Raw genomic sequence first — 23,109 nt, forward strand, 5'->3', positions numbered from 1 at the left:
GAACCACAGCAGCCTCTATCTATCTATATACCCTGCCCTTAACTTCCTCTTTCCCAGCGCCTCAACTTCTGCTTCCGCCCTGCACTTGCTTAGGATCTGCCGTAGATCACAGCCACCCTGCAGAGTGTGGCGCAGCACTGCTCCTAGATTTGCTCTGCGTAGGCCAGGCACATACAGGTGCCATCCTGGCCCTTCAAAGACGAGCAGGAGTCATGTGCTTCCTGACAAACACAAGCTCTACTGAAGTGCTGGGGAGAGCGGTAGTCTGGCAGGCAGAGAGAGCAGGGGAGGGTAGGTGCTACTGTCTGCCTCCCACAAGACAGGGCTGATGTAGACCTAACACCGTGTCTCTCCAAATCCATGTGCGGATCTCAAGTCCCTGAGGGTGGCATTGGGAGGCAGGGCCATTGGGAGGTGATTGTTGGGTCGAGACAAGTCACACTGAGCGCTCTCCTTCCCTCCCTACTGTGTGAGGGCACAGTGAGAGGACCATCCCATACAACCTGGCCACAGAACTCAGCTTCCGGGCCTGAGGAAGGAGCCGTGTAATTCCCTGGAGATTATTCAATGTCTGTGTGCATGTGCGTACCAGGGGTTGACTGTGGAAGCTGTAGGACAGCCTCAGGCATTGTTCCTCAGATGTCCTGTTTTGTTTTTGACACTACACTAGCTTCAGACTCGCTTATTAGATTTGGCCGTCTGGCCAAGGAGCCCCAGGAGATGGGATGACAGGTGGTTGTGAGCCCTCCACAGTGGGTATTAAGAACTGAACCCAGGTCCTCTGGAAGAGACATGTATAACCTCCCAATCACAGAACCCTCTCTCCAAGGAAACTTTTGTTTAATGGTGTTTGTGGAGATCAGAGGGGGAACTTGCAAGGGTCAATGCTCTCCTTCCCGATGTGGGTACCAGAGATCAAACCCAGGGTGTTGGCAATGCTCACCAAGTCATCTTGCCAGTCCCATGCCCAGCTTTTTACCTGGGTGCTGGGCATCAGGCTCCGACTCTCAGGCTTGTGCGAAGAGCGCTTTACCAATTCAGCTACCTCCCCAGCTCCAGTGGCTTTGTGAATGGCTCCTTCTCATCCTATACGACCATTTCTGTTTTCTCAGGCTTCTCAGGACAGCCACGCTCATAGAGCCCGGGGACCCCCATGATTCTGAGCCTCATAGCCTCCTGCTGTCAAGCTGCCCTCTGCTCCCTGACCTCATTCTCCCTCCTTCTTTATTCCTTCAGAACAAGAACATTAGACTCGGGGCGGAAAACACTGTCACCATACCCAGAAAGTTAGAAGCTATGATTTCAGTCTTTTCTTCTGCTTTGACCTAATTTAGAAAAGGGCTGTTAGACACCCCTGCTCGGGTTGTAAATTTTTGGTTTTATTGCATTATAATCGCAGAGTGTGATTTATGGAAACATAAAAGTGTGATGTAGAAGCCAGAAAGATGCCAGTTCTCAATGTGTGCATAGATATACACCACACACATACACACACCACATACATAACACACACACACACATATGCACACATAGACCACACACATTCTCACACTCACACATCCATGCCCACTCACACACTAGTTATAATATGATTATGTCTCATAAGTCAAAGTCTTAAAAAAATAAGTTAAATCTTTTTTTTTTTTTTTGTGACAGGATCTTACTCTAGCCCTGGCTGGCCTGGAACTCCCTTCTGTGGCTGGCCTTATCCTTGCAGCAATCCTCCTGCCTCTCCTCCAGGATTCCAGATCACACACATGCACCACCATGCCGAGCATTCTTTATGACAGGCTCATAAACACTATCCAAACGCGCTGAGCAGACTCTACTTCAGCACTTAGTAGTTTCTAGTGTTCTAAGAAGGTGCTGTAGTGTGGTTTACATACAAGCTTAGAGTCGGGTCCCCACTCAGACCCTGGGATGATTCCTAGTGACAGATACAAAGCCCACACTGACCGAGATGGCAAAGAGCTCCAGAGGCAGATGGGGTCAATGCTCCCACCTCTTAGATCACAGAAAAAAGTCTCTGCCTTCTCAAGTTTGGAAAAACCAAAAGACTAAGAAAAGGGCATCAGGACAAAGTGGGTTTCTGTCTACTTGTCATTTTTTGAATGACAAATGGTCATCGTCTGCTACCATGAGCCCCCTACGTCTGTCTTCACTGAGGAACACAGAAGGACTTGCTTCATTCTGTGCATGGACTTGCTGTTGAATTTTGCTCGGGCCAGAATCTGCACTGCCCCCTCACCGCCTTTTGGCTACATTTAGTTGGTGTGTATCAGCTACATGTGTTTGCCCATTGAGCAGATGGGCTATAGGGGTTCAGACTGAAAATGGTGCACTTGTGTACAGCTCAGATCCAACTTGGAGTCCCCTTAATAAGAGAATCTGTACCATTTACATTTATTACTGTTGTCTTGTCTTTAAGGATTTGCTTATAATTTTTATGTATGTATGTGGGGTGGGGAGAGGCTGTGCATAGGCCCACCGAGGCCTGAAGAGAGCGTCAGGTCTCCTGGAGCTGGAGTTTCAAGCAGTTGAGCTGCTGAGAAGGGTAAACCCAGGTCCTCTGCAAGAGCAACAAGTGCTCTTAACCACCGAGCCTTCTCTCTGGCTCCTTGCTCTGTTTTTAAGGCAAGGTCTGACTCTGTAGGCCAGGATGGCCTGAAATGCAATATGGAACCCACACCACCCTGGAACTTACAGCGATCCTCCTGCATCAGCCTCTGAGTGTTATGATTTCAGTCATACAACACCACATCTAGCTATACTTATTACATAACCAAGACCCACACTCCAGTTTTTGTCTCCTTATTCTGTGTGTGTGTGAGAGAGAGTGTGTGTGTGTGTGTGTGTGTGTGTGAATGTGTGTGTGTGTGTGAGAGTGAGTGTGTGTGTGAGAGTGTGTGTGAGAGTGTGTGTGTGAGTGTGTATGTGTGTGTGTGTGTGTGTGTGTGTGTGTGTGTGTGTGTGTGTTGTTTGTTTTCTGTATTTGACTGATTATTTATAGTAAGTTGAACTTTGTGGTTTGGGTTTGATCTAAGATAGGGCCTTGCTCCCTAGCCCGGGCTGGCCTTGAACTCAGTTCAGTCAGTAGTTTCAGACTTACAGAAGTGGTCCTTCCCCGAGGCTACACCACTTCCATTGTCTCACCATACCACGCCTTGGTTCTGCATCGGATTTTGATCTCTCTGGGCTTTTTTTCTTTTTCTTCTGTTTTACTATGATTTGGTGGATTTTTCCTTTCTGCCCAGTTTCAGTTTGCTTTTTTTACATTTTTTTGTCTCTTATGATAGTAAGCAGTGTGGGATGTTGGTATAAATCACCTTTTTCAATAAATGGGTACATTTCTTCTGCTCTGGCCCCCTTCTCGACCCTGAACAAGATGAGGGTCAGGCCTTGTCTGATCCCGTCCAGTCAGCACGTCTTCACCATCTTTATCTCACACAGTCTCCTCTGAGTAGTTTAGGGGAGGCATTCCTTGCTGTGGGCATGAAGCTCTGTCTTGGTGCTGTGTGGTTCCCTTTCTGGTCACTCTCTGAGCGTTTGATGAAGGCTGAGGAGAGATGACCTCGGCGTGTTATCAGCAGAGCCACCAACACTCCTGCCTAGCACGTCACCTTGGACCACTTACAGCCGAGTTCTTCCGACTGCGCGTTGAAGCTTCAGCACAAAGGTGACGAAGGTGAGAAGGTGAGGAGGTAGAAAGAACGGATGGTCCCACACCAACGTTAGAATCTGCCGCCTGCACCCTAACACCCGTGCTCCCTCTAAGACTGAAGGAACTCGTGTCAACAGTGTCCAGACACAGGTTTGGGGCTGGGGCTTGGGCAGAGTTCTCGCCTGGCATTTTATATCTCTGTGCCCCATAAACCACGTGTGGTGGTGCACACCTGCAGTTCTAACACTGGAAAAGAGCAGGAGGAGCAGGAGCCCAAGGCCATCCACCACAACACAGAGAGATCAAGGCCAGCCCACTACACTACAGAAGACCTTGCCTTAAAAAGAAAAAGTACTCCGCTAGATCTCCGCCATCATGGACACGAGTCACGTGCAGCCCATCAAGCTGGCTAGGGTAACTAAAGTGCTGGGCAGGACCGGATCGCAGGGACAGTGCACGCAGGTGCGAGTGGAATTTATGGATGACACCAGCCGCTCTATTATCCGAAATGTCAAAGGCCCTGTTCGAGAGGGTGATGTGCTCACCCTGTTGGAGTCAGAAAGAGAAGCTCGGAGGTTGCGCTGACCTTGCTGCTGGGTTCTGGATATCCACTCCTTAGCCCATGGAATGACCTGCAACTGTTAAATAAAGCATTTGTATTCAAAAAAAAAAAGTATTCAAATCCAAAACCAGGAACTGTCCAGGCTACAGAAATCTCCTCCTTCTCCTTTATTCTGCAATGACACAGCGGAGTCACATCAGTTGCTTGGCATGGTGGAGCTCAGGATACCCAGGACTACATAGTGAGACCAAAAAAAAAAAAAAAGTTATTCAGAAGTGACTTAAAATGAGCAGAGGCCTTGCACACTGGGTATTTGGTTTTCTGGTGGTGGTGGTACGGTGGTGTCCAAGAATTCACCTCCTATGGACACCATGGGAGGAGCAGCCTCAAAGAGAGACGAGTTGTTGGGGGGGGGTTGTCTCTTTGTTTTGTTTTGTTTGTTTGTTTGTTTGTTTGTTTGTTTGTTTTCCGGAGCTGGGGACCGAACCCAGGGCCTTGCGCTTGCTAGGCAAGGGCTCTACCACTGAGCTAAATCCCCAACCCCTTGTTTTTTAATTTTCAACACATCAGGGTAACATAACCAGCAAACACACCATCACAGAGGCATTATTTCCATTCCTGAGAATAATATTCATGCCCGGGATGGCTCACTTACTCAAAAAAAAGGCCCTAGGGTCCATTGCCAGCACGCCAATGATGGTGTTGTTGTTGTTGTTGTTGTTGTTATTGATGATGATGATGATGATGATGATGATGGTGACTGGATTAACTAGGGTTCTCTAGGGTAACAGAACTTATAGAATAAATATAGATAGGTAGGCAGGCAGACAGACAGACAGACAGACAGGGAGTCTATTACAATGACTTACCGGCTGTGGTCCAGCTAATCCAACAATGGCAGTGTACCAACAGAAAGTCCAGGAATCTAACAGTTGTTGCGTCCATGATGCTGGATGCCTCCGTTGGTCTTCAGTATAAGCTGGAATCCCAAGGATGGCTGTGATGAAGGGAAGGAATGGACTTGCTAGCAAGGGAAGGGCAAGCAGGCCAAGAGCAAAAGCTTCCTTCTTTCATCTCCATATATAGGCTCTCAGCAGAAGTTGTGGCCCATATTAGAGGTGGATTAAAGATCTGCATTAAAATGTGCCTTCCTGCCTTAAGGATCCAGATTAGAAGTGAATCTTCTAATTATAATTCAAATTAAGCAGAAGTCCCTCACAGTGTGCCCTCCATTTTTGGGTTTAAGTTCATTTCAGATGTAGTCAAGTTGACAACCAAGACTAGCCTTGATCATGATGATGATGATGTTGATGATGATGGTAGTGATGGTGGTGGTGATGATGGTGATGATGATGATGGTAATGATGGTGGTGGTGGTGGTGATGATGATGATGACAAGGCTGGGAATGTAGTTCAGTTAGTAGATTTCTTACCCAGAATTCACAAATCCCTTGGTTCAATTGCCTGCACTACACAAACCAGGCATTGTGGTGCACCGGAGAGGGAAGTCCTAAGAGAATGTGTATTGTTTGATATAGGCTTGGCATGCTAAACACCCCAATGCCCCAGCCCATGTGTGTGTGCTGGAAATGTCCACTCCAGCTTCCTCCCCGCCCCATGTTTATAGCCTGAAGGCTGTTCTTACCAAGATTAGCTAAAGCAGCCTCCTTGTGCAGCTGTCTGGAGTCACCTTGCCTCCCCGTTTATCTGTATGGGATAATCCCACCTCCTCGTTCAACTGCACGAGATAAATGCACTTAGCTCCCAGGAGCTGCAGCTCCTTCATCTGAGCCCAGGTCCCCATGTCTGTGTATCTGTTCTCTCTTCACAGCCTCGGTGCCCAGTTATGTCAATTCCTGGGGCTGTGCAAGACATGGTCGTATATTCCTGCGCTAGGAGGATAGGGCAAGGAGAGCCAGAAGTTCAAAGTCATGCTTGGATACATAAAAGATTTGAGGCCAACCTGGGATCTATGAGATCCTGGGCCATAATATCCATATAATAAGATAACATACACACAGTCAAAGTTCAACATCATTGAGCAGACAGGCATGTGCCAGTTCCTGGATTCAATTCCTCCCAAGATAACACACCCACAAAATCTGAAATGGATTGAGGATGGGGTCCTGTGCTTCTACAAGAGGAAGTCAAATACTGTAACTGCTGGTGGCCATTTGTCATCTCTGGGTGGGTACTCAATCACACGACACAAGGAGTCTCCATTGTAAGGGCACCTATACCGGCCTGTCATCTTTGTCTTCCCAGAGTACCTTGCAGTGATCGGAGGTGGAGCCCGCCAACCCCTCTCACCCTCCGACACACCATCAGACTGTTTTACGGGTCTGAAACCTTTGGCCCGATAGTTTGCTTTGTTTCAAAAAACTGCTTGCAAGACTCCACCAAACTATGTTGGGTGATTCCACATGAGAGGACCCACCCTGCCTCTCCCTGTGGCTATCGGGCTGGGTTGGCACGAGGCCCTCCGAGCCCTGGCCTCACCCAGGGGTGGGAACTAACAGAAGTCTCACAAAAAGGCTTGATCTCCAGATGACAAGTTCACAGTTTCCTCCCAGAGCCCCTCAAAGCCACAAAACACCAGCTGGATAGGAAAGGGATCCCAGCACTTAAATGGTGCAAACATCTCCCTTCCTTCTTGGAGTGACCAACATAGAGGGACCCAAACAACAATGGTGAGAGGCCCAACCAACTTGGGAGAGACCTTGGCTTTTCCAGCAGCTGCTCAGGAAATGAATTTTAACCTGTAGGGTTCCTTGTGTCTCTAGTAAGTTTCCAGCTGATGGGAAACTCACACTCCCAGCTTCTCCACCCACCCACCTTTTCCTATGAAGAGCTTGTTGAAACTGGAACACTGTAGAGCTGAGTCAAATTCTCAAGTTAGCTCTGGATATTCAATGGGCATGTTCAAGTTCTCTACGTGACCCAAGGCTGAATCATCCTCACTTTGGCCTCTGCCCAGTATAGTGAACTTGGATACTATTGAAATAAAAAAACAATTTTTGTAACAAGTTCTGCATGCCAGTAAGATTTTAGCTGACCAGTAATATATCTAAGGATCTGTAATATATAAAGAGCTCTTGAAAAGCAATGACAAAAGGTGGAAAAGTTTTTTTGCAAAAGTGCAAAAAAGATGGAAAAATGCATTCACACATATATATTAATATTACTAATATATCATTATATTTATATATATATATATATATATATATATAGAGAGAGAGAGAGAGAGAGAGAGAGAGTGCAACTTCAGTACTGATTAAGGAACACAAATTGAAATTCTCCAAGAGTTTTTGCTTTTGGTTTTGATTTGTCTATCAGATTGGCAGACATCAGAAGTCGTTGTCACTGATGGTTAGCAAGAGCTTATATGGGCTCAGTAGGAGGGGTGGGGACCAAGTGGACTGGCTGATCAGAGTGTAAATCTCAGACCCTCCATGATAACAGTTACTTACAAAGAGATAAGCTCATCAAAAAAAAAAAATGAACAAGGGTGTAAAAGTAGATAGGATGGGCATTTATACCCGTGTTCTTTTTAACAGTAAAGTTTAAAGCTGGGTGTGGTGGCACACACCTGCAGTCCCAGCACTTGGTAGATGGAAGAAGAAAGATCGGGAGTTCAAAGCCACCCTCTGCTACTGAGTTCAAAGATTTGGTGTGTGTGTGTGTGTGTGTGTGTATGTGTGTGTGTGTGTGAGAGAGAGAGAGAGAGACAGAGACAGAGACACAGAGACAGACAGAGAGACAGAGACGGGTGGAGGGGAGGTAGGTTAGAAACACCTTCATTGCCCTCCCAAAAGAACCAAGCCTAGAGGAAGCCACAGGAGCTGCTCTAAACATCTCTCATTTCAAGCTCGACGCTCTTTCAGGCATAGACGAGTCAAAAGAATATGTTTTTAAATTCTATATATGGGGATGGGGTTGGCACGTGTGTTGTGGTATGTGGAGGTCAGAGGACCCTCCTTCTGCCACGTGGGGTCCAGGGATGGAATGCAGGATCCTGGGCTAGGTGGCCGGCATCTTTACCTGCTGAGCCAGCTCCCCTACCCTGGCAAAAAAATAAAATCATTTTATAAACCAAGTGCAACATTGACCTCCAAACTTGATGAAAACTTTAGATAAACACTGTTTAAAGATTTATCTTGGGAGGCTGAAGAGATGGCTCCGTCATCAAGAGCATTGGCTACTTTTCCAGAGGACTCAGGTTCAGGTCCCAGCAACCACACGGCAGCTTACGACTGTTTGTAACTCCAGTTCTAGGAGACCTGACACCCTCGTAGTAATGCACATAAAATAAAAATTAGATACATTTTGAAAAAAGAGTTATCTTATTCGTGATTGTGTGTGTGTGTGTGGGTGTGTGGACATGAGCAGAGTGCACTCAGAGACCAGAGGTGTAGGATCCCCCGTGAGCCGCCAGAATTGGATGCTGGGAACCCAACTCCCAGTTTTTGGAAGAACATCAACTACTACTGACCTATCTCTGCAGCCCAAGATAGATATGTTTTTTCTGAATCTCAAAAGAGAAATTCAAATAAAATATAAGCAGGCTGAATTAAGATGCCCAGGAAAAACAAGCATGCTTCAAAGCATCAGGGAGCTTGGACAAGAGTCCACCAAGGTTTGCTCCAGGGATGGTGGGAGTTTCTATAATGCAGACGGTATTTCTCGGAATCCCTGGTAGTCCAAATACAGACACAGAGATGGCTTTGAGGTAACCACCCAGCCTCATGCTTACTATGTTAAAGGTTGGAATGTCAAAGGTGTCACCACTGAACTAGCAACAAGCCTTGTCATTCAATTCCATGAGAGTTGGTAGTAAATGCAATCAGACAAGACCAGGAAATAAGATAAAACCTGGTATGTGGGGCCTGTAGTGATGGCTCAGCCTATATGAATACTGGCTGCTCTTACAGAGGATCCAGGTTCAGTTCCCAGCACCTACATGGTAGCTCACATCTGCCTGTAACTCTAGCCCTCAGGGAACTGACACCCTCTTCTGGCCTCTGAGGCACTGCGTTCAAGTGCGCAAGCCCCCTCACACAGACTCACAATTTTAAAAATTAAAAAATGAGTGCCACCGGACTGTCTACGAGCTGCCAGCTCCTGAATAATGACACAGAGACATATTTATCCATGCAGCTCAAGCATTTGCTCAGGCCACTTCCTTGACGAGCTCTTGTAATCTCGTTAACCTGTTTACTGTAATCTAAACCCTGCCTCTGGCTGGCGAATCTCCTGTCTCTCTTTCCCAAGTGTTCCTCTGTCTGCCTGGATGTCTTACCTTTCCTCTCCTACCCTGCTATAGGTCTTTCAGCTCTTTATTAAACCAATCGGAATGTGATGGAGAAGAATGTTTACAAAACACTGAGACCAGAGGTCTTCATAAAAATAACAATACCAAAGTCTGTACTCAACTCTCTGCAGGTACAGAAATCAGCACTTTACACGGGGTATGGGAGGTGGTGCCAACAAACTGGGGCTGGTGAGACGGCTCACAGGGTAAAGGCACCTGCCGCTAAGCCTGGTGAAATCTCTAGTATCTCGTGGTAAAGGAGAGAACCAATTCCAGCAAGCTGTGTGCAGACCTCTCCACGTGAGGCTCACCACAGAAAGGCAGGCAATGGTGGTTGTCCCTGCTAATCCCAGCACTGGGGAGGCAGAGGCAGGTGGACCTCTGTGAGATTGAGGTCATCCTGGGCTACAGAGTGAGCTTCAGGCCAGCCAGAGTGACATGGTGAGACTTCATCTGAGAATAAGTGAATGGAAGGAAGACAAGGGGTGGGGATGAGATCATTGTCTACAAGTGACAAGGAAACCCAGAAGCCCATGGGACATCTAGGAGAACCCTGCATCACAAAATCAATAGTGTTCACACCTGCGCACAGGTCCGAACGACTATGCACCATCCGAAGGGAGACTGGGAAAACGCACCCTGATACTTAATTTTTATCAAAACAAGAGAAAATCCCGAGAATAAGGATAACCAGAGTCTAAAGGTTATTTTCTTGTTTTGTGCATGCATACACGTGCCTGTGTGCATGTGCATGTGGAGACCAAGGTTGACATCAGGTGACTTCCTTAATAATTCGCCACCTTATTTCTCAACAGCTTCTCTGGTGGCACCTGGAGCTCACTAGTTTGGCTCGATGACCTGATCAATGAGCTCCTGCTACCCCCTGTCTCCACCTCCCTAGCTCTCCCTTTTCCCATGAACCCTCTCCCATCTCCTATCTCCACCACCTGAAAAAGCAGCCGCCTGCCGGTCAGAGTGCCCTCACCTGCCACCGACCCCACTAGGATTGTACTTAGGACTTCCTGCTACCAAAAAGGGCCACAGTACATTTCTGCTCCTTAAGCTGCCTAACCTAAGGTGCTTTGTACTGTAGCCTGACACGACTACTACATGGCACCATCGTGAACATCCCACAAAACACTGGGTAGATGGGCAGGAAGACCCCACCCTGCCTTCATCCTCGTGGCGCCTTGCTCCTTACTCAGGTGAAAGTTGTTCACCTGCTTCGCCTCCTCATACAGACGAATCAGACTTGACTTCTGCCAAGAGCTGCTTTGGGTTAAATGGTAGAATTGCCATATGCTTGTGAAAGGCTGTTGAGATTTTAAAGGTACCGTGCACAGGGTGACCTAAGGGGACCCATCCACTGATGGGGTTGTGTGAGGGTCCGACTGTGTCCTCCATACACCTAGCCTAGTCTGAAGGTGAGAGGTGAGTTCACTAGGAAGACCAAGATCCAGTTGGACCATGGGTCAGGACATGGCCTCACAGTTATGTGAGGGCAGGGAGAAGATGCCATCTGTAAGCCAAGAACAGAACTATTTGGAGGAGCCTAAGGGGCAGCAACTTCATTTGGAAGTTTTAGCCTCCAGGACATGATACACGGAGATCTGAAGTTGAGCTGCCTGGCTGGGCTGTTAGCCACGCCTGTCTCAAATGGCTTGTCTCGCAGGGGAGGAACAACTATTGTGGCCAACTGTAGCCTACTGTTTCAGTATGGATATGGTGTGAGTATCCCTAAGGTAGTCTCCTTGTTGAAAATTACAACCGCAGAAATTTAAAACAACTGCTGTTTACGTGCACCACAAATAGGGTGATTAGGGGCAGATAAGGCGGTCGTGCACACGACGGAATCTTGTTGGAGTCCCAAGATCAAAGAGAGGTACAAAGTGGTGGTGCACACCTGTAATCCCAGCCCTTTGAAGGTAGAGACAGGAGGATCAGAAGTTCGAGGTCACCCTCGGCTGCCTACGAAGTTGGAAGAGGGCAGTCTGGGTTCCAAGAAGCCCTGACTCAAAAACTGTCATTTATGTTCAGGAGGAAGGCACCGGCCACCAAGCCTCGCAGACGACCTAAACTCAATGCCCAAGACCCACATGGTGGAAGGGGAGAACCCACTCGCACAAGCTGACGTGACTTCCAACCATGCCATGTCCTGCCTATGTCCTCCACCGAGAACAAATAATGTAATGGTGTAAAATCAAACGAAATGTAAAACAAACAAACAGCAGCAAAGAGCCAGGCTCAGTAGCTCGAACATTTGATGCCAGCACTCGGGGGTCAAGGAAAGAGGTCGGCGGCAGCTTCCATGCCTCCCCTCACTCCCTGGCAGCACTGGGTGACGTCCTGACTGCATCAACATCTGCCATCAAATGAAGCTGGGGAGGGTGGACCGGAGGGGTTGGGATGGGGAGGGTGGGAACAACACATCCCACACTGTGCCTGGCAGAGGGGACAGGTGGTAAGCAGGTAAAGGCATAGTGGTGCCATAACGGAGAAGCAGAGAACTTCCACACGCACCGTGAAGTTGCCGCTGCAGCGGGGATCTGGGCAGTGTGAGCCCATACCCTTGGATGCAATGGATACCTCCCTCTGAGTTCCCAGCAGTCCCACTCTCGGCCTCAGAGAAACCAGATCCCATAAGACTGCTAAGCCCTCGAATGCCTGCGATTCCTAGGCTGGTGTTTGGCTTAATTAAGACTTGAACTTTAATGGAGTTCTCACGATTACCTTAAGGGACTGCAGGTCTGTAAGCTGATATTTCCTGGTTGCAGGATCTCAGGATGGAATCTCAAGTCACCTCTTGGGCACAGGAAGTCGCGGCTACCTGGGGCAGCTAGGGGCCCTGCCACACAATCAGCCTGCTGTTCCTGGAGTTATTTAAGAGTCCAGGGCATCCACGTTTCCCAGGGGTTGGTTGTGGGTGGGGAGGGATCAGTTCTGCAGAGAGACATTCTCACTATTTGCTTGGCTTTGATGCCAAGGAGAAGTGAGCTGTGCATCTGAACTCGCCTTATCTCTCCCAGACTTCTGACACGCAGCTGCTAGAGTTAAACAGCAGTCTCCCTCCTCGGCCTGCCTTCCTGCCCTTCAGCTTAAAAAGCAAACACAGTGCTTTTAATAAACCGAGAGAACCCTAGTGCCTGCTGTTCAACAGCTCCACGTGTTGCTCCTTTTGGGTCTCCAGTTTTGGTCTTTTTTTTTTAAAATCAAACTTTTATTATATTTAAAGTGTGTGTGTGTGTGTGTGTGTGTGTGTGTGTGTGTGTGTGTGTGTGTGTGTGTGTGTGTGTATGCCTATGGAATGGAGAGTACAACCCACAAAAGTCAGTTCTCGCCCTCCACCATGTGGACACTAGTCCTGGTTCTTTAGAGGACAGTATCTGTAGAATGAATGACAGATCTCATAGTTCAAGGCCAGCCTGGTCTATAGACTGAGTTCCAGAGCAGCCTGGTCTACACAGTGAGTTCCAGGGCAGCCTGATCTACAGAGTGAGTTCCAGGACAGCCAGGGCTAAACAGAAAAGCCCTGTTGTGGGGAAAGAAAAAAAGGGGGAGCTTCCTCTTTTGTAAGTTCCAGATGTCATCAAATTGACAGCCAGGAGCAGCACAATGTGCACCCCAGGGGCTGAGCTCCGGCAGTCTTGACACAAGTACCTCTACTGTTGAGCTACTTCACCACACTGTTCCTGGTTTTGTTGTTTGTTTTGTTTTAAGGTTTTTTTATTTTTAGTTATATTCTTGTGTGGGTATGTGCACCTGAGTGCAGGTACCTACAGAGGCCAGAGGCATCAGGAGCTGGAGTTACAGGCATTTGTGAGCCACCTCATGTGGATGCTGGGAACCTGATTCAGGTCCTCTGCAAGAGTAATATGGGCTCTTAACTCATCCACCATCTCTCCCAGACTCTGTTTTGGCTTTTTGAGCCAACGTTTCACCCCAGCTATAAAACCAAAGCAATCCTATGTGGGGTCTCCATTGGGCTTGCCAGCATGAGCTGCCACACCCAGTTCTACTAGTCCATTTGTAAGAACAGCTTTTTCTTGCTAGCATGACGTGGGCTACCCCCTGGCAAAGATCTCACCCTCTTTTATGCCATGCTGCTCTTCCTTAAAATGAAATTCAAGAGCGTGACACAATAAAACCATCCCAGTCTGCCCTGGTGTCAGGGGTAAGAAGGCCTTGCTGGGGCTTTCCAGTGTATTCAGAATCAAAGCAATGCAGGATCTGAGCTATGTTTCTCACCCTCACCCACTCCTCCACAAAACACATGGATGGATTCAGCGGGACCCATGTGCTAAGTGGTCATGGATCCCACTGAACCCAGCAAGGCTTTCAGCATCCTGAAGCCAAGGTGGGTGCCTGAGGCACAGGAACTCTAGCAACTCCGATGCCTGCACCCGTCTACACGCAACAAAGTGACTTGAGTTTAAGGCACCTCTCTTCCCTCTCTGGAGCCAGCCACACATTCAGGGGCTCTGAAATCTGATGGTGTGATGGTTAATGTTGATATCAACTTGACAGAATCGGGAATCTGGGTGTGTCTGTAGGAGTTTCTAGATTGGGTTATCTGGGGAAGGAAGGCCCACACTGAATATGGGTGCCACCATCCCATGGGCTGGAGACCTGGGCTGAATAAAAAGGAGAAAGAGAGGTGAGCACCAGCGTGCATCTCTCTCAGCCTCCCCACTGTGGATGCGATGTGACCAGGTGCCTCATGCTCCTGCCACCGTGCCTTCCCAACAAAATGGACTGCACCCTCAATAAAACCCACTTCCTTAAGTTGTTCCTTGTGTGGCATTTGTCCCAACAAAGAGACAAGGACGGAGCACACTTGAGGAACGGTGAGCTGTGATGATGGGGTGACTCTGGGAATGGTATCTTCAGTACCATGTACGTAGCCAGAGTGATTCAGCTTCCAGGCCCCGGTGAAGGAGGCTCACCCCCTGCTCCAAATGCCTTTAGCTCTGCTCTCAGGTATTCCCATCTCTGTCCTTCTCAGAAAAGCCGACCATGCATTTTCCATAGGAACAGCTCATGTTTGATTCTCACTGTCTACCGTAGGGTATGGATGTCCACTTGGTGACTTGTCTCCACTCAGCCTGCCTGGTGCTATCAACTTTTACTGACTCCCTGTGAGACTCTGAGAGGCAAAAACTCAGGGGAAATACTGTAGACTGGTTTGTCTCCTGCCCAGCTTCAAGGATGGCAGAGGAAGCCTGACGGTGGGGACCTGTGTTCCCCCTGAAGCCCAGAGTGGGTCTAGAAGCAAGAGAGTCCAGCATGGGTTAGAACAAGCTGACTTTCAGTGCGGACGCCTGACTTGGTGTCTGAGGTTCTGGAGACAACTCTTCCCAGCACCGCTGCCTTTACCCAGGAACTGCAAGCCCCAAGGTACACCAACTACTCTTTCCAAGTTCTCAGGGCGTGCCCAGCCTTTGTGTTGATGGCCACCTCCTTGAATGGCCACCAACTACACAGAAGTCACCTGACTCTGAACACCACATGGGAACTTCAAGATGGGAGGGCCACAGGGTGACAGCCTGTCCTACAGTAAGAAAGGCCTCACAGTAGGACCGAATATGTGATATAAGCCACACTCCACAGCTCTCCGGTGAGGTCAGTTACACCAGTCTCTGACTAAGACCTCTCAATGCCTTCTAGAGCCCCAGCCCCACCAATGCTGCCTCCACTACTTTAAGACTGAACCCAGGCCCTGGCACAGGTGGTCAAGCACAAGAGCTACATTCCAAGCCCTCGATAAATCACATGGCAGACCCTTGTCTCGGGCTCTGCATCCTGAAACACTTACGAGCCCCATGACGCCCATGTCAGACTGTTAGTCTCTGAGACATGAGCTGATGGCTGCTATTGTTGATGGCTTCATGACATTCCAAGTCATTTGGCACACCCCTCTACCATGAAGAATGTGTGCGTCCTCCACGGTCCAGCCGGTCTGGCACCTACAATGTAGTGTTTTCTGGCCACTCTAAGGCAGGATCAATCACATTTCTGAAACGTTCTTTTACCTTTCCTTATAGGTAATGTTCCTTTTCCTGGAACATTCTTCTACCATCCATAGATTCACACCATCCCTACTTGCTTCCCGTTTGTCTGGGGCAGTCCTGAGCTCCCAACAGAGCCTCATGAAATCCAGCCCTGCATTCCACATCAGAGCAGTCAACTGTCAGTCCAGATAGGGTAGAATTCCTCACGCCTTCTTCTCCCGGGTATTTGTTGGCAGCTCAGATGACACCCTAAATGGACCTAGTTCAGAGCAGGGTTACCCTGGTGTCTCCAACACTGACCCCACTTCAATGGCTCTATGGACAGAGCGCAAGAATTTCAGTTTCTCTCCCCCACACATCCTCAGAAACACTGAACAGACTCTCCCCAAAAAGGGTTACAGATGAAACCAAGCTGTGAGATCCCCCTTTCCTCCCCTGGCTCCTGACCACCTTGTACAGCCTCCCTAAAGTCCCCTCAGAGACACAGCTGCCTGCTGGAGCTATCCCTTTATCCGTGACCCCTGTCACCACGCTGAGTCTGTTTAACAGTATGTGAATGTCCAAACTGGCCAATATCACCAAGATACCGGCTTTTTATTTTTTTTCTTCAATGAAATAGATCTTTTGTGAATTAGCCAAGAGGAAAGAATGTGAGGGGTGGGGCACTCTGAGCTACTTTGCCCTCGGTGGGCCATTAGAGCAGGGGTGTGGGCTTATCAAGGGCTTCCTATGGCTGCTGTAACGCTCTCGCAAACAAAGCACAGGTGCTGTCTGAGGGAGACAGAAAGTTTTGTGTTGGTATCTGCAGTAGATAGCTAATGTGTCTGCTCTGCCCCACCCTCCTCTGCAGAGCAGGGCTGCTTTTGATATGCTGTGGGGACAGAGACTGTCGCAAGCTGTCTGGGGAGCGCAGGGCCCATCCTGAGATTCCCAAAGCCAGGTTGCAAGGACAAAGGGAGTTTTGTGCAGGCTTCTCCCTTCTAGGACTTAGAAGTCCCTTCGAAGACATCAAAAGTGTTCTGTGCGCAGACAATAGAAGCTCCCTCCTCCCGGGATGACTGCCTCAGAATATGTCTCCTGATTAAAGTTTCCTGATTAATGTAAGATGAAAGACAGGCTATTTACCTCTGGGAAATCACAGCTCACCTGTGGCTCTTTTCCTCCCTGGATGGTGTGGATTGCTGACCACGGGCAAGGAGCATTTTGTACTTTATGAGATCAACCACCTACTGTTCAATATTTCCATTCAATGTCTTTTTATAAAGCCATTCCTGGGGTTGAAGAGATGGCTCAGTGGATAAGAGTGCTTGCTGCACAAGCATGAAGACCCGAGTTCAAATCCCCAGCACCCACATAAAAGGCCAGGTATAACCCTGCATAAAATTCCCGAAGTATTGAGGGCAGAGGAAGGAGGATGGCTGGGACTCGCTGGCTGCCAGCCTAGCTCTAAGTTCAATGAGAGATGCTTTCTCAAAGGTGCAAGGTGGACAGTATATCACAGAATACCTGGTGGCTTTCTCTGGCTTCTACATTTACCACAGAGGAAGACAGACACACAGTGTGCATACATATCACACACACACACACACACACACACACACACACACACACACACACACACACACAGAGGCTAGTTGGTGCTGATAAATGGCTATGATACAACAATGGTCTAGGATCACCCAAGAATTCCCTGTCACAGGATTTCCAAGTTCATTGAAATGTTTGGGTCTCTCTCTGACCCAAAGATGCTAAAACAGACTGGATCAGGACCGTATAACGGCTCAGTGAATAAAAAGCACTTGCTGGCAAGCTTGATGAGGAACCCAGATGGTGGAAAAATATTCATTCTACAATTTGTCTTCCAACCTCCACATGAACAACTGTGCTGCGTGCACACACAAATAAATGCAAAAAAAAAAAAATTAAAAAGCAAGTGAGACAGCTGGAGTTGTTCACAGCAAAGCTAGAATCTGAGGACCAGGGTAGTTGTTCGTTTTAATGGACCTCAAACAGACCTGACCTGGATCTGATTAGACCCACGGCAGGGGGCCTCTGCAAAGTATAATTATGATCACATATTTTCAGATCCTCAGATGAAAAGAGACCACAAACACAGAACGTTCCAGAATCTCATCAGCCATCTGCCTCTCTACAATAAATGCTGTGGGTCTTATCAGAACTGTCCTCCCCACAGCAGCTGACTCTGAGGCCATGGTCCTCTCTATACTTGCTCTCACGCCTCTAAGGCCCCTTGCATTCCTGTGCGTTTTACCTTGATCAAAAGCAATGTACAATTCAGGTTAAGTCCATCATTGTGGGGAAGTCAAGGCAGGAACTTCAAACATCTAGTCACATCACATCCACAGTGGAGAGCTTAAAGAAATGAATGCAGACAGACTCCCTTGTTTGCTTGTACTCAGGTCTATTTCTCCATTCTTACATAGTCCAGGAGCCCCTGCCTAGGGAATAGTGCTGCCCATAGTGGGCTTTGCCTTCACTGGGTGATAGTGGCTCATTCCTTTAATACCAGCACTCAAGAGGTAGACAGGTGAGTATCTTTTGAGTTTGATGCCTGCCTGGTCAAGCTTCAGGATAGACAAGGCTACATAGTAAGATCTTGTCTCAAAAGTTAAAAAAAAAACAAAACAAAACCGTGTGTGTGTGTGTGTGTGTGTGTGTGTGTGTGTGTGTGCATGCATGCTTATGTGTGCATGTCATGTTGCATTTGTAGTGCTCAGAAGAAAACCCTTGGAAATCAGTCCTCTCCTTCCACCATGTGAGTTCCAGGGATCCATTCAGGTCATGAAGCTTGCGTATTAAACTTTTACCTACTGAGCCATTTCACCAACCCTCAGTAAAGTCTGTCTTTCTCTCTTTCTTTCTTTCTTTCTTTCTTTCTTTCTTTCTTTCTTTCTTTCTTTCTTTCTTTCTTTTAATTTTCTTAGTTGTTTGTTGTTGTTGTTGTTGTTGTTGTTGTTGTTGTTGTTTTTCTGTGTAGCTCTGGCTGTCCTGAAATTCAATTTGTAGACTAGGCTGACCTCGACCTCACAAGATCTGCCTGCCTCTGCATCCCAAGTTCCAGGAGTAAGGTGTGCACCACCGCTGCCCGGCTTGTAATGTCTGTCTTAATGAACAGTCAGGAAGGGGCTCAGCTTTCTGCCTTTGACTGATTCTTTGAAAAGGCTGGACTGACTTTTAATAAGTTTGGTCTCTAATAAAGGGTCCCGGGACACATGTAATCTTGCCCCTTCTTCCTTTCCTGATTGTTTGTGACAGAACCTTATATAGTTCAAGCTAACCCTCGGGAAAATAAAACTGTGCTTTTCCGTTCTTGTGGAGAAAGTGGATACCGACCACACAATCAGAACTGAGGGCCTTGAACATGTGAAAAACATTTAAAACTCTTACACACTCATATGCTTCATAAAAAGCCCAGGAAGAGACAGACGGGGACGGGAGTCATCCGTACACAAACAGCAAGTGAGTCGCACACATGCGGCTTCACCATTCCTCTGTAAGCTCGGGGGCGACAGAGATGGCTGCTCCTGCAGAAGACTCAGGTTCGAGTCTCCGCACCTAGCGTGGCAGCTCACAACCATCTATAAACCCAGCTTCGGGGATCCAGTGACCTTTTCTGGCCTCTGAGGGCACGGCACACACACAGGCAAGCCGGCGAACACTCATACACATGGAACAAAAATAAATACATTTTTTCTTTAAAAAGAAGTAACTCAGAAAACTCAGATAACAAGCTATTCATAGGAAAACACAAACTGCCCTGGGACTTAGAGAAATGGAACTCAGAACAGTACAGGCTGGGTAAATACATATATATATATATATATATATATATATATATATATATATATATATATATATATGTATGCATATGTGTGTGTGTGTTTGAGTGTGAGAGAGTGTGTGTGTGTGTATGGCTTGGGGACTGACTGACTAACTGAACACAATGGAACAAAGCCCTGGATTGGATTCCCCACACAGCACAGACCAGGATTGGTGATGTGCACCCGTAATCCCATCAAGCCCAAAAGGTGGAGGCAGAAGGGTCAGGATCAAGACCATCTTTGGTCACATAGTGAATTCAAGAACAGCCTGGGCTGCGTGAGACCCTGCCTCAAAAACAAACAATACCCACATCTTTAGACACCTGCGAAGCAGCTCCAGGGTGTAAAATGAGGACACTGGGTCTTGGGACTGTGAGGAGAGGATGGATCTCCCAGACAGTGCCTGGCAGAGTCTGGTTTTGTTTCTGTGGAGTAGCCCAGCAGTCTTTGTCTTCACTGTGGTCCTTATTGAGGGCAAAGGGCAGACTAGTCCACACTCTCTTCTACCTACACCGTTTTGTTTTAAGACTTGTCCCCAGGGCACTGAGACCTAAATAGTGTTTCTGCCACAGGCAAACACAGGAACCTAATGGCCAGCAGGTACACTTCTCTGCTGGGGGTGGGGGTGGGGCTTCTCGGAGCTTTGTGACTGCACTGTGAGTATTAACCAATGCAGCAATGCTCCTTCCTCACTCTCTTGTCCTCAGAATCCGTCAGAGTCCATTAGCCTGCTGGCCATTGATTATAATGCAGGAGAGTATCTTGGGGGATGGCAACATGGTTTAGTGGGTAAAGGTGCCTGCAGCCAAGGCTGACATTCCGAGTTCCATCCCTGGAACCTACCTGGTAGAAGGAAAGAATCCGCACCTGTAAGTGTCCTCTGACTTCTGTGAGCATCCACCCCTACATATTGACCTTAGATGTGGTAGTGCACACGGAACTCCCAAAGTCAAGAAGCTGAGGCAGAACCATTGAACTGAGAACGGGGTTCCCATTGGAGGAGTTACAGAAAGGATTGAAGGAGTTGAAGGAGTTTGCAACCCCGTAAGAACAACAATACCAACCAACCAGAACTCCCGGGGACTAAACCACCATCCAAAGAGTACACATGGACAGACTCATGGCTCCAGCTGCATATGTAGCAGAGGATGGCCTTATTGGGCACCAATGGAGGAGAAGCCCTTAGGGGAATGTCAGGGTGGGGAGGTGGGAACAGGTGGGTGGATGGGTGGGGAACACCCTCATAGAAGAAGGGGGAGGGGAAAGGGATAGGGGCTTTACGCCTGGAAACCAGGAAAGGGTTTTTTATTTGAAATGTAAATAAAAAAATATCCAATTAAAAAAGAGAGAGAGAGAGAAAGAAAGAAACTGAGGTAGGAGATCTCTACTTCCAGGCCAGCCTTGAACACATAATGAGGTCCCATCTTAAAACAAGGGTGAAAAGCATTGTTTTAAGCCCTTCTAGCATAAGTGCCTTCTCTGTTCCAGTTAGATGGGCCTGGGGTTTTGTTGTTGTTGTTGTTGTTGTTGTTGTTCTGTTTTGGTTTTGTTGTTTTGTTCTTTAGGAGTTGAATGGAAGCAGAGCCCTGTGGCTTGTAAGTAGAGACCCACTTCCTGGCAGCCATTGCCCTGTATCTCTGTTTCATTAGCAAAACCCACTGGGCTCTGTTCTCCTGTGGTCCAGAGATGTGTTCAGAAATCACACACAAAAAGGAAACAATTAGGACTTGCAGAAGCCAGGCCAGAAAAGTGGGGGAACCCCGGATCTGTTTCTCTGTCCCTGGAGCCATCTCAGCCTGCTGACCTCCATTAGATCTTAGGGTCGGGACCAGAAACCTGCACTGGAAGGACAGTCACACTCAATGTGTTAGCTGTTGGCCTCAGTGTCCTAGGACATGTCTTGTTTGGAGACTTCTAGTCCTCTCATAGACACAGGGCCAGAGGGTCACCCCACACTAGACACAGGGGAAGGAGGAGCTTGAACCTAAGAAAGAAACCTAGGCTCTCCAAGATTGTGTTGGCACCAATGTGTTACCAAGAATCACAGGACAAGGGACAGTCACAGGTCCACAGGACTGTGCAGGACTGAGAGTGAGGATTCTCAGCTTTGATACTAAATCTTGCCCTAGTCTATCGCCTTCCACCCCCAACCCTCAACTCCTCTTCCAGGAGAAGGAAGAGAAGAAGAGAGGCCTCACACAAGATGTAGTCCCCAAGACCACATTACAGTGAAGACCTTCTCCTCTTCTAGGTGTTTCCACCTCTTACAAAGCCACCAGATTATGAGCCCAGTGATGACTCCAGCAGCTCAAAACCAATCAGTGACAGGCGACTCTATTCACCAGACGGGGACCAAGCCTCTGAGGCATGGTACTTCCAATCCAAACCGTAAGTCCCACAGATCACATATGCTCCTGGTTTTTGATACCAAAACACTCCTGGCCATGGGACGAACACCCCACCTAGGATAACCTTACTCTTCAAACCCAAGACACCTTTGCTCCTATGCCCGATGCACCATTCCTGTCTTGCAAAGTCCCTTAAGTTTGCAAGACCTCAGGATAGGACATCAAAACTTTGGTGTTATAGGACTCAGAAAACAGCAGATAATGAGGCCAGGCAAAAATGAAAGCCAAGAGCCAGCAAGACGGCTCAGCAGGCAAATGCACTGGCTGCCAAGGCTGAAGACCTGAGTTCAGTCCCTGGGACTCAGGGCCGAAGGAAAGGACTGACTTCCATGAGATTTCCTCTGCCCTCCATGTATGTACCACAGCATGTTTGGGACCACACAAACACAAAATACATAAATAAAAATATAATTTTAAAATGAAATTCTGGCCTGGAAAGATGGTTCAGTTAAGAGTACTCGTTGCTGAGAATTCTCAACTGAGGAAACTCGAATGGTCTAGAAGCACCTAAAGAAATGTTCAACATCCTTAGTCATCAGGGAAATGCAAATCAAAACAACCCTGAGATTCCATCTCACACCAGTGAGAATGGCTAAGATCAAAAACTCAGGTGACAGCAGATGCTGGCGAGGATGTGGAGAAAAAGGAACACTCTTCCATTGCTGGAACTGGTTCAACCACTCTGGAAACCAGTCTGGTGGTTCCGCAGAAAAATTGTACATAGTACTACCTGAGGTATACCACTCATGGGCATATACCCAAAAGATGCTTCAACATATGATAAGGACACCTGCTCCACTATGATCATAGAAGCCATATTTACAATACCCAGAAACGGAAAAGAGCCCAGATGTCCTTCAACAGAGGAATGGATACAGAAAATACGGTACATTTACACAATGGAGTACTACTCGGCTATTCAAAACAATGACTTCATGAAATTCGCAGGCAAATGGATGGATCTAGAAAATAGCATCATGAGTGAGGTAACTCAGTCACAAAAGAACACACATGGTATGTGCTCACTGCTAAGTGGATATAGGCAAAGAGCTTGGAATATCCATGATACAACTCACGGACTACATGGAGCTCAAGAGGAGGGAAGACCAAAGAGCAGGTGCTTCAGTCCCACTTAGAAGGGATAACAAAATAATCCAGGGAAGGAGAGGGTGGGAGGGACATGGGAAGAAGGGGGAGGGGAAACAGGGGCGGAGTCAGGTGTGGGAGGAGATGGAGATGTGCAGAGGGTCAGGAAATTGAACAGAGCTGTGTAGCAATGGAGGATGGAGAACTGGGGGTAGCAACCAGAAAGTCCCA

General features: G+C 47.8%; 1 protein-coding gene across 1 annotated transcript; it reads left to right on the forward strand.

Moving 5' to 3' along the window:
* Window positions 1–4,028: 4,028 nt before the first annotated feature.
* On the forward strand, window positions 4,029–4,334 carry LOC116893606 (40S ribosomal protein S28-like). Its single transcript, XM_032895314.1, has one exon. The coding sequence runs from the start codon at window positions 4,037–4,039 to the stop codon at window positions 4,244–4,246; it is 210 nt and encodes a 69-aa protein (XP_032751205.1). The 5' UTR covers window positions 4,029–4,036; the 3' UTR covers window positions 4,247–4,334.
* Window positions 4,335–23,109: the final 18,775 nt, after the last annotated feature.

This window comes from Rattus rattus, chromosome 2 (assembly GCF_011064425.1).
Source record: "Rattus rattus isolate New Zealand chromosome 2, Rrattus_CSIRO_v1, whole genome shotgun sequence".
Taxonomy (NCBI): domain Eukaryota; kingdom Metazoa; phylum Chordata; class Mammalia; order Rodentia; family Muridae; genus Rattus; species Rattus rattus.

Excerpts from the sequence above, each read along its gene's own strand:
- LOC116893606 (XM_032895314.1), top strand. The coding sequence starts at position 4,037 with ATGGACACGAGTCACGTGCAGCCCATCAAGCTGGCTAGGGTAACTAAA.